Source organism: Carlito syrichta, unplaced genomic scaffold, assembly GCF_000164805.1.
Source record: "Carlito syrichta isolate Samal-C Ts95f unplaced genomic scaffold, Tarsius_syrichta-2.0.1 Scaffold301536, whole genome shotgun sequence".
Classification (NCBI taxonomy): domain Eukaryota; kingdom Metazoa; phylum Chordata; class Mammalia; order Primates; family Tarsiidae; genus Carlito; species Carlito syrichta.
Window position 1 is genome coordinate 4880 of NW_007245632.1, and position 11636 is coordinate 16515.

Below are 11636 nucleotides of genomic sequence, written 5' to 3' on the forward strand. Positions count from 1 at the left end.
GGTTGGGCTTTATAACAAAGCACACACAATAGTTATACTTCCCAGTTGAATATTCATTTCTTCTAATTGACTGATAAAAATGAAGAAATAAGATAAGTCGGTATTGATGGTTTGAGATAGAATTCATTTTGAGAGAGGCTCTTCCTTCCATTTCAGAGAATTAACTCAGGCTAGCCCATCTTCTGTTTTGGAGGTGTGGAGGAAAGCTAGTGTGTCTGATGGACTGAGAGGGTCAGGCTAATCTTTAGGTCTCCTCTCTCCGAACTTCCTTTCCCTCCTTTGCCCAGTAGAAGAGGCTGGATGTGAAGTCGCAGTGGTTGGGCTGAAAGGATTGTATATTCTAGGATTTTTTTTTTTCATTTTTAAAGGTATTTCAGGGTGGGCACAGTGGCTCATACCTATAGTCCCAGCACTTTGGGAGGCCGAGGTGAGAGGATTGCCTGAGCCTGCGGGTTCGAGACCAGCCCGGGCAACTTGGCAAGACCACATCTCTACAGCAAATCAAAAAATTAGCTGGGTGTGGTAGCGCACCTGTCATTCTGGCCACTTGGAAGGCTGAGGTGGAAGGATCGCCAGAGCCCAGCAGGTCGGGGCTGTGGCAGCCGTAAGTGAGCCACACTGCATTTCAGCCTGGGTGACCGAGTGAGACTGCAACGCAAACAAAAACAAAAAAAGGACATGTCTGGGCATAATTGCAGTATAATAGTGTCTGAAATTTGTTAATAGACATTAAATGAACAAAATGTTAACAACTAAAACCTATATTTAGAAAGATTAAGCGAATTCAAACTGACAGCCATTGAAGTAGGAAGTGACAAGAACTCTTCCTCAGTGCTGTATTTCAATCCAATAAATATTCATAAAGTGTTTACTATGTACAAAGTATTATGGGTGATACATAAAGTGGATTTTTCCTGTTGTCTAGTGTATAAAAAATATAAAAATCTGCATTTAGAGGTAGGTGATCAGGAGCCAAGCAGAGGACAGAGGAGGTCATGTAGCTGCATACAAGACAATTTTTTGGGTACTAAGAGAAAAGGGCAAAGTACTTCTGGGACTTGGGGCGAAAGAATATCAGTTTTTGGAAACCAGGAAAGGGTTTATCAGAAAGCAGCACTTTAGGTTGTAAAAGATAATCCTACTGAAGGGGGAGTGTTGGCAAAACACCCTAAATGGACGAATAGTGTTATTGAAGGTATTGGAATTGGACTAGAAAACATGGAGAGTCCTAGGCAAGTGGGGGTAGTTATGGGACATAAATCTGGTAGGATAAGTTGGGATTTGAGAGGGCTTTGAATGCCAGTAGCAAAATGTGTCTTCCATTTAATAATAATGATGGTCACAGGTGGCGTTCAGGTCAGTTACCACTCTCAGAATGTGCAGAAGACTCTCCTGATGTTGGGAGCTGACCTCTGTTCTATTCTCTCTTTCATAATTTTTGTTTTCTAGTCTATGACTTATAGTTATTCAGTTGAATAACTGAATGTTTTTAGCAACTGCTTTTCTTACTCTTCAGCATTGCACGTTAAAGATTTCTCTAACAGAGAAATGTGAGGAGACTCCTAACCCACTGAGGTTTGGGCTGCCCCTAAAATTTGCTTTTCCCCACCATGACAGTCTTTAAATGATGATTCTTTCCAGGTGTCCCAAAAAAAGCAAAAAAGATTATAGATTAGCTTGATGATTTGTGATGATTGACCAATTTAATCCTAGCTTTAAAGTAAGAAATCTTAATATTTACAAACCTTTGCTAACATTTTTTTTGAGTATGGTTAATAAGAGTTTATGATATTTACTGCATTTATTTTTAAACATTTGTTTCAGCTATGAATTTGTTAAATACCTTAGACAACATATATGCAACACTTTGGGGCCTATGATTGAAGAAGAAATGGAAAAATGCATGTCTGATGAGAGTCAGAGTGAGGCGTGTGGCTATGACACAGTTGTCCAGCATGTTACCAAAAGAACGCAGGCGTCTAAAGAGTGAGTATGCCCACAATAACACTTTAAAGTAATTTTTCTCTCAACAGGACTTCTTGACAACACTCCTAACCTCTGATAGTCTGTTTTCCTCCTAACAGTCAAAATGATTCTTTAAGTCAGTGGGCAGATTGTGACACTTCCACTCAAACCTCTCCAGAGAGTGAGATCCAGAGTGTTTCTGTGGCCAGGTCCCGCCAGAAGCCTTCTGCTCCCTTGCCTGCCTCATTTCTTACCCTCTCTCTCTCACATGGCTCTGTGCTTGCTCGTTCTCAGACCGGCTAAGTAAGGCCCTCCTGAGAGATTTGCGTGCAGTTGCTTCTGCTGCCTGCACGTCCTTCCGCTAGGTAGTTGCATGATTTGCTGCTTTGCTTCTTTGGGTGCTTCCGTTTAATGTTTCATCAGAGAGGCCTTCTCTGACCTCTCTGTGTAAAAAAGTAGCCTTTTCCTGTTACTTTCTGTCTCTCTCTCACCATGTTTTATTTTTCTTCTTAGGTCTTTTTTCAGTAATTAATAAGGATAATAAATGTGTTTGCTTATTTTATGCTTACTTTCAGTGTTTCTTCACTAGAATGTAAGCTTCATGAAGACACTTAATTTTACCTTTTTTTTTGTTTCTGTATCCCAATTCCTAGAAAAGGTCTGGTTTATCCTTGGTGCTTAAAAGGAATTAATGAAAATGTTTTTTGCTGGTGTCATTAATTTTATGGCAGGTTGATTTATGTCCACAGGACTTATTTTGCCAAGCTGGCTTAGAGGACTGCCTTCCTCAGCCTGTTGAAGCAGCCATACTGACTACAGACTTGGGTTTCAGCCTGGCAAGGAAAGGAAAGAATGAGGGCGAGATTCCTCATTTGTTCACTTTCCACTGGCTGAAACATGTCATGTGCTTGCGCCTGTCTACAGCAGAGACTGGGAAACTTAATACCTGGCTGATGATCATAGTGAACTTTTGGGGAGGGGTTCTAACACCACATGAAGATGAGGAGGAGGGACACTGGGGACCGTTAGCAAGCCCTGTCACAAGGGCCCTTCCGCCCGGTTTGATAGGAGTCATGGAACACTGAGAGGTAAGTGCGTTACTTGCGGACTCAGTTTTCCTTTGATTTTCACTTCACAGAACTTTCAGATACTGGTGCTAGAAAATACCTTAGAAATAATTTGCGCTAGCGCCCTGTGTTATGGGCCCAGAGAAGCAACTTGTACAGTGTAGAACACTTGTTTGATGCTGGAGACCAATGTGGAGCCCGCTTTTCTCTTAGCTCCCTTTTCTGTGTGTGTTGCCCTGTAAGAATTCTTGCATTGTGCTTTTGACAGTTTCTTGTGTTCTTGATCTCCTGATGATCCACTATAAATGCCTACGGGTGGGAACTGTGTGATATATACCTACCTGATCTTTGACCCTTTAACATTTTTCTTTATATGCATTGTTCGTTGCTTGCCTGCCTTTCTGTTCTGACAATGGATGGGAAACAGTATACTTCTGCTTGATATTGTGCTTTAAAACACTGTCTTTTGACTAAAGAGATCATGAGTGAAAATTGGCCAGGTGAATGGAAGCTGAGTGCATACTGTAGACATAAGGAAGCCACCCCAGGTCTTGATTGGTGGGACGGCATGACAAAGTGCCCAACTCCCGCAAAATACAGTTGGCTTCAGAGCAGTAGCAGAGAAAAAACTTGAGGTTTCTGTCTTGTATTTAATTTCAGCTCCTTAGATATTCCTCATTTTAATTATCTTTCAACACCTGGCTTGTTATTGAAGGTCTGTTCCCTTCACTCCCATGTGACACAGCAGAAAACTTAGGGTCATAAAGAGCAGGATAGGAAAGTTGAGTGGTTTTCTAGTTCCCCCTGAATTTATGCTTATTAGTGTAGTTTTGTTTTTTAGTTTAAATGCTTCTAATTCTTAGAATAACTTGCATATTATTGTTATCTAATGTTAAAAATTATTTTCTGAAGCTTAATGGCAACAATTTTTATTCTGATAAAAACTTTACATAATTTTCATTCACAGTGAAACTTTAAAAATTGGATCTCATAAATTTATTTTTGATGATGATTTGGACATATGACATTTATTTTGTCAATTTTAGTCTCTGGACCTGGATGTATGTTAATGTATGTGATGTCTTTAGGTAATTTTGGTATCCAGTTTTTCTCCCTGCTAGAACTTTGTGGCTGCTTCCTTTTGTAATTTAAAGGCAGACGTTGAAGCTTATAATATACAGTAAGCTCTCACTTAATGTAATCAATAGGTTCTTAGAAACTGCGACTTTAAGCAAAGCTGTGTATAACAAAACCAGTTTTACCCTAGGCTAATTGATATAAACAAGAGTTAAGTTTCTGTTCACACATAGACAAAATCACCAAATTTTTAAATAGAGAACATTTTTAACATTAAACATTGACGTAAACGTAAGTTGTACATACTTTAAGGAAGTTTAGTAAAAACAAGTAAAATTTACCCCGTTATTCCAGTTCAGGGTCACAGGTAGCCAAAACCGATCCCAGCATCTCAGGGTGCAAGGTGGGAAACAGCCATGGACAGAATGCCATCCATTGCAGGGCGTGCTCATACCCACATGCATTTACCCTGGGACCATTCAGACATGCCATTTCACTGAACTTGCACATCTTGGGATGTGAGAGGAAACTGGAGTACCTGGAAAAAACCTGTGCGGACATGGGCGAATGTGGACACTGCACACAGATAGTGACTTCAGCCAGGAAGCCTTTTTTTTTTTCTCGTCAACATTTTGCAGAAAGGATGTTAAATGACATGACCTTATTTGAGAACCTGCTATAGTTCATGTTTATAGTTTCAGAGACATTTCAATATATACCTGGGCTTGTATTACTATATTCTGAAGCATTAAATCTGATTTATTGGGCCAGACGCGCTGGCTCAAAGCATGTAATCCCAGCACTTAGGGAGGCCGAGACGAGAGGATTGCCTGAGCCCAGGGGTTTGAGACCAGCCTGGGCAACTTGATGAGACCTTGGCTCTACAATAAATTAAAAAATTAGCCAGGTGTCGTAGCACGTGCCTATAGTTCTAGCTATTTGGAAGGCTGAAGCGGAAGGATCACCTAAGCCCAGCAGATTGAGCCTGCGGTGGCTGTGAGCATGCCACTGTACTCCAGCCTGGGCAACGCAGTGAGACTCTGACTCAAGAAAAAAAAAAATCTGATTTATTTTTAAATAGTTAAACTTTTCAAAAAAGTATTTTGGACAGGAGCTCTTCCCCTTTATGACAATTGATTGTATTATTTAAATAATTATGTTATTACTTGAGCAAAGTAGCAGTGTATAGCTCTCTGTAAATTTAGCAAGTTCAAACATGAATCAATATCAAGTAAAAGCCATGGAGATTAAGATTTCTTATTTTTTATTTGGAGAAAGCAAAACATGGAATCATCACCATGTTTGGATAATGTTATAATTCTTAGCAGTATGTTTCCAGTGATATCATTAAATATACTGTTAAAGGAATGCTAAAATACTTCATTAGATAATGTAAAAGTATTTATATGTTACTGTTAGAAAATTGCTTTTTATCTCTGGGTAAATGATTTGATTTTTCTGTGTTTTAGTTCATCCATGTATAAAATAATTAAATAGTTATCTCACATAGATAACTTAATGAGTGTTTTTCTTTTGTTTTATGAACCATGTATGAAAAATTTTAAATTGTACAGACTATTTTTTTTCAACTCTTTGTGTGTGTGTGTGATTCTTTGGAAACTACTTAGAGCTAATGTGGCAACACTACATCTATTGACAGAATTTTTACTGTAATAATTATAAAGTATTTTCCTAATTAAATATTTTGATATTTATTTTTTAAATAGATGTTTGCATATTGAATAATTCATTTGTAGGATTTATAATATGCAATATTCCTCATTTAATGAGTGAAAGTACTTACTATGCGGATTTTCATTGTTAATTGATGTGGTTTTTCACTACCTCTTAGACCTTTTTTTCCCTGTGGTCTTTGAGAATTCCTGTAGTATAAAGGAATCTACTCAATGGTGTCTACTGGGGGTGCCAAAAAATTATATACACATTTTAAGCAATGTTATCTATGTATTACTTTTCAAAGTTGAATTAAATTATAGTAGTAATGTGTGGTATGATGTTCGCTTAACCATCTTTCCACCATTTTCTTTGTCCTACCTGTTGCATGGTGATGCTAATAATCATTTGGTTAATACCATCTTTTGAGCGAACGTCATACTTAAAATGTGTATACATTTTTTGGCACCCCATCTGATTTCCTTAGCTTTTTCCAAACAGCAATGGCTGCTGTTGCATTCTCTCCATTTAACTCTTGATATAGAGTGTCTAATTTTTCTAGTTTTTTAAAAAAATTTATTTTTAAAAATTATTATTTTTATTTATTCCTTTGGCCATTTTGTTGGTATTACCTATGGTCTGTTGGAAACATTTATGTTCAAGGTGAAACTTGCAGATTTTCTATGAATTTTAATTAACATTATTCTCTCCCTGTATATCATTGAAATTTGCTCTTATACTTCTTTATTAAATCACCAGATTGTAAGTTTTACGAGGGCAGGTACTTTATGTTGTTTATATGGCCTTACCTAAATGCAGAGGAGGCTGGGGAGCATAGCTTAGTCCTGATCCAAACTATAATCCAGGTACTGTGGAAGGAGAGAACCACTTTTGGTGGATAGATCATTCTTGCTACCAGAGCACTGCTTTGTTTCTCTGTTTCTTGCTGCTCAGAATCTGTAGAGAAAGCTGAGCCTCCTGGTTAAATTATCTTATATGTATACTTTGCAAATCAGTCTTAGTGTCTCAGGACTCCTTCTTGTCTTTATATTCCTTTACTTTAAACTGGGATCTTCCCTGGACTCTTTCTCACCTCTACTTAATTATCTTTTTGTATGTTTTTCTTTGAATATTTTTCCTAATTGATTCCCTTCTACTTTCAATATTTTAGTGTTTTCTCATAATTTCTAGTACTTTAAAAATATTCACATATATAAATGAATGTATTTATAGTTATATATTATATAAATATATATTACTAAATGTACATAATAAATATATGAATACACTTTAAATTGCATGTAGAAATTATGTATATTTAACAATATATAGCTTAAAATGTATTTTCTAATTTCTACTTAAAACCTCATTCTACTATTGCTGTCCAGATTTCCCAGCATGGTTTTATTGCTTTTGTGAGAAACAGAGTACATGTCCTTCCTTTGGTTTATGGACTTACAATGACCCATTGACCAAAAATATGTAGAGAGGGATATTTCTGTTCTTATTTTCCTAATGTATTTCAATTATTATTTTAATATTAGTAAACATATGTATAGTGCTTTGTATTTGCAAAGCACTTTCAGATATATGTATATATATTCTTATTTATTTATTGCTGCAGTCATATGAAATAGGCTGGCTAGATTGTATCCTTTTTATCTCATTTTATAGCTGAGGAAATTGACACTTACATGTGACAGAGCTGGCCGTAAAGTAGCCAGGATTCCAATCAGGTTTTCTGATTCCAAATTCTGTACTTTATGTTTATTTAAATCTTAATGCCCTTTTTGTTTTAAATATAGAGTTTTCAGTAGTCCAGGTCACATATTATTTGTGAAATAGGCTAGACTATATGGCTCACATTTGTGAAATAGGCTAGACTATATGGTTCTTTCTACCTCTAAAATTCTGCTCATAGACCTTTGAGAATCTCCTTCTAATATTAACAGGGATACCTGAGAAGTCTCAGTTTTGGAATGGTACCTATAGAAACATAGTATAGGCAAGGGACAAAGAAAGGAAAGAAAGTGGAGGGAGAGTAGAGAGAGAGATAGAAATAAGGGATAAATGAAGTGTAAAATCGCCTGGGTTTTGGTGGTGTGATATAATTCTGTTATTAGTTGACTCTGTTGGTACAGTTAGAATTCATGCCATTGGAACATCTTGCCTTAGGTTCTTTTAGTTTTACTCTGTTGATCTATGTAACCACGAATAACATATTTTTTGGATTCCTTATTTTTATTGTTTTCTTATTAATTTTATTGAACCATTTTTTCTTTAAGAAATATTGACTTAGATTTTTCTGTTGAGCATTGTGTTTTTCAAGGAACTTCCCTTTTTATAGGAAAAAAATCACATAATTTAACTCAGTTGGCTGTTTTAATTTCTGATAGTCTTAGTAAGAGTACTTTGAATTGATAGGTATAAAGAAATGATGCAGACCCTGAAGAACCTCATGATGACGGTGGTGGAGTCTATGATTAACAAGTTTGAAGAAGATGAGATTCGAGGTCAAGAGAGGCAGAAAAAAAACCAAAAGGAGAAAAGCAGTTGTTATTGTACAGACAATTGCTCTGACAGTGATTCTTCATTCAATCAGGTATGTTGTTTAATTTTGCATTTATTTCTTGAAGTGCTGTTTAATCATCATTAGCTACAATACATTCTTTTAGCCATATTTTTTGTTTTCTAGTTTTAGCATTCAGAGGAAAAATGAACAATAACTTAACTTCATATTAAAGATTTAGTCTATGAAATAACAGGATTATATATGTTCACTGAATATTTACATTACATCTGAGACAATTCTTGTTGAGATAAAGGAATTAGTGTATTTTGGAATTATATACCCTTATAGGAAGGTTGCTGTGAATTGTTAGTTTTAAAACATTTTTTTTTAATATCAAGAGATTTGAGGTCTTATATTTTTTCCTACTAGGCTATAGGACTCCTTGTCATTTGACCACAGCAAAACTAAGAGAAAGATGTTTTGGTCCTAGTGGAAGATGAGGAAAAGTAGCTAGACTAGTGACTATGCATGTGCCATGAAGTTGTACACAGAGACTTTTAGGCCAGAAAGAGCCTTTTTGACCTTAGTGTGATTCTTACCTGTTATCTTTAGTGAAACATTTTCACCTAATGCCTTAGGGACATAACTGTAATATAGATTCTAACTGTATACTAAAAGGGATTTGAGGAGTTTGGTTGAAACATGAAAAAAAATATGTATATTGGTCACAGTTGGGACTGTATGATGGAAGAAAAAATGACTTTAGATGTGTTTAAGGCAGAATTAAAGGTTGCTGTGCTTAGCCACCACTGCATCATTTCGCAGGAGAGGTTGAGCTGAGTTGTGAACTTTATAAATCAGGTTGATTACCTGATGTGATGGAGGACATGACAAAGGTAGTGATTTTTTTCAAACTCTAGTCCTTAAGCATTTCTTGTTGATGGACTGTTTGGAAGAAAGTAGGGCATTGGGATTTTAGTTTAATTTAATGCATTCAGTTGGCTTGTTCAATAAGTTTATTGAGTTACTTCCTCAATAAACTTTCAAGGACTTTCTGAACTTTTAAGTTGTTAAAAGGTACAGAAAAATGCAATTTTAGGACTCTGGGGGTTTACCAGATTATATACTCTTAAATATTTGAGGAACTACCTGAATATGTTGAAACTGAACCACAAGAAAAAAAAAATGGAGCCTTGCTAATTTTTAATTTTATTTAAGAAGTACAAGTATTCAGATCCAAATAAGTAGTAAGAGTAGCTGGCAGTTTAAAAGATTGCTACTTCCCAAATACTAAATTATTTTTACTCATTAGAATGATAGATTTTTGAAGAAATGCAAAGCTTTGGTAGAATTGGGATCATAATTTCAGAAGATAGTTTTGTTTTTTATTTTGTTCTGTTTCGATTCTTGAGAAGGAATCATACTTTTAAGTTTCTTTGACTTCCTTTTGGATGTCCACAGGGTATATCTGAATTTTCAAGTGTCTGTCCCCTCTAAGTATGACTTTATTTCATGTCAAGTCATAATTGGGACCAATTGAGTTGAAAGTGAACTCTGCCCATCAAGAAAGTCTGGAATTCCTGGACTTTTGGAAAGAAGCATATGAAGACCAGAACCATCCTGAAAGCTTTTTTCAGTATGTTTTAAGTTTTAGGAGATATTTGTGTGTACTTTTGCTTTAGTGAAAAGAGATGCTCATGTGACTGATGAAAGAGAGGTTGATTGAAATCCTGCCATGCACCTTCTGAGACCACAGTGGAATAAAAATAAATATCAACACCAACAAAGTTCCACCAAAACCCACAAAGACACGGGCACTAAATAGCCTGATGCTAAACAATACCTGGGTCAACATGGAAATCAAAACAGATTAAAAGATACCTGGAAACAAATGAAAATGAAGAAACATCTTACCAAAACCTTTGGGATGTCATGAAATCAGTACTAAGAGGGGAATTCATATCTCTAGGAACACACATGAAGAAAATAGAAAGATCACAAGTTAACAGCCTAACAAACCACCTAAGGAAACTGGAAAATCAAGACGACCAAAACCCTAACTTCAGCAGAAGAATCCAGATCACCAAAATAAAAGCCCAAATTTGGGACATAGAAGACAAAAAGATAATACAAAAAAATCAATGAAACAAAAAGCTGGTTCTTTGAAAGGATAAACAAGATTGATGGATCCCTTAGCTAGACTGACCAAGTAGAAGGGAATTAAAAAAAAAACCCTAAGTAAACACAATCAGAAACGCAAAAGAACAAGTCAAAACTGACCCTGAAGAAATACAAAAGATTATCAGAGACTACTGTGTACACTTGTATGGAACAAACTTGAAAACCTAAAGGAAATGGAGGACTTTCTGATATCACACAGCCTCCCCAGGTTGAAACAAAAGAAATCGAGACCCTAAATAGACCAATAACAGTCCAGGAAATTGACTGTCTTAAGAAAACTACCTACCAAAAAAAAAAAAAAAAAAACCCCGGACCAGATGACTTTCCAACAGAATTCTACAAAACATACAAAGAGGAACTAATATCAACCCTACTGAAAGTATTCTAAGCAATTGAAGAAATATGGAATTCTCCCCAATCATTTTATGAAGCTAACATCCCATTGATACCCAAACCAGGTGAAGATCCAACAAAGAAAGAGAACTACAGACCAATAGCCTTGATGAACATGGATGCTAAAATTCTCAACAAGATCCTAGCAAACTGGATTCAGCAACATATCTCAAAAATCATACACCATGACCAAGTAGGCTTTATCCCCAGGATGCAGGGCTAGTTCAACATTCACAAGACCATAAACTTAATTAAATACATCAACAGATGTAAAAACAAAAACCACATGGTTATATCATTAGATGGGGGAAAAAACTTTTGATAAAATCCGGCACCCTTCTTGATAAAAACCCTTGGCCATCTAGGGATAGATGGAATATAGCTCAAAATAGTAAGAACCATCTGTGAGAAACCCACAGCCAGCATACTGTTAAGCAGACAAGAATCATAACGATTTCCCCTGAAAACCAGAACAAGACAAGGATGCCCACTCTCACCCCTGCTTTTCAACATAGTCCTAGCCAGAGCAATCAGACAAGAGAAGGAGATTGGGGTATCCAAATAGGAAAAGAGGAAGTCAAGTTATCCCTCTTTGCAGATGACGTGATTCTCTAACTTGAAAACCCACGAGAGCCGGGCTCGGTGGCTCAGCCTGTAATCCCGCACCTTTGGGAGGCTGAGGTGAGTGGATTGCCTGAGCCCGCAGGTTCGAGACCCGCCTGGGCAGCGAGACGTCATCTCTACAATAAATCAAAAAATCAGCTGGG

The 11636-nt window shown here is 36.5% G+C and overlaps 1 protein-coding gene across 1 annotated transcript in view; it reads left to right on the plus strand.

Annotated features, from left to right (window-relative positions):
* The first annotated feature begins 1827 nt into the window (after nucleotides 1–1827).
* The window catches only part of TBC1D32 (TBC1 domain family member 32), a 246584-nt gene continuing 236775 nt past the window's right edge, over nucleotides 1828–11636 (plus strand). The window contains exons 1-2 of the mRNA XM_021710784.1: nucleotides 1828–1986; nucleotides 8208–8385. Of these exons, the coding sequence (XP_021566459.1) occupies nucleotides 1877–1986; nucleotides 8208–8385 (288 nt within the window). The 5' untranslated portion in view covers nucleotides 1828–1876. The remainder of the gene's footprint in view (nucleotides 1987–8207; nucleotides 8386–11636) is intronic.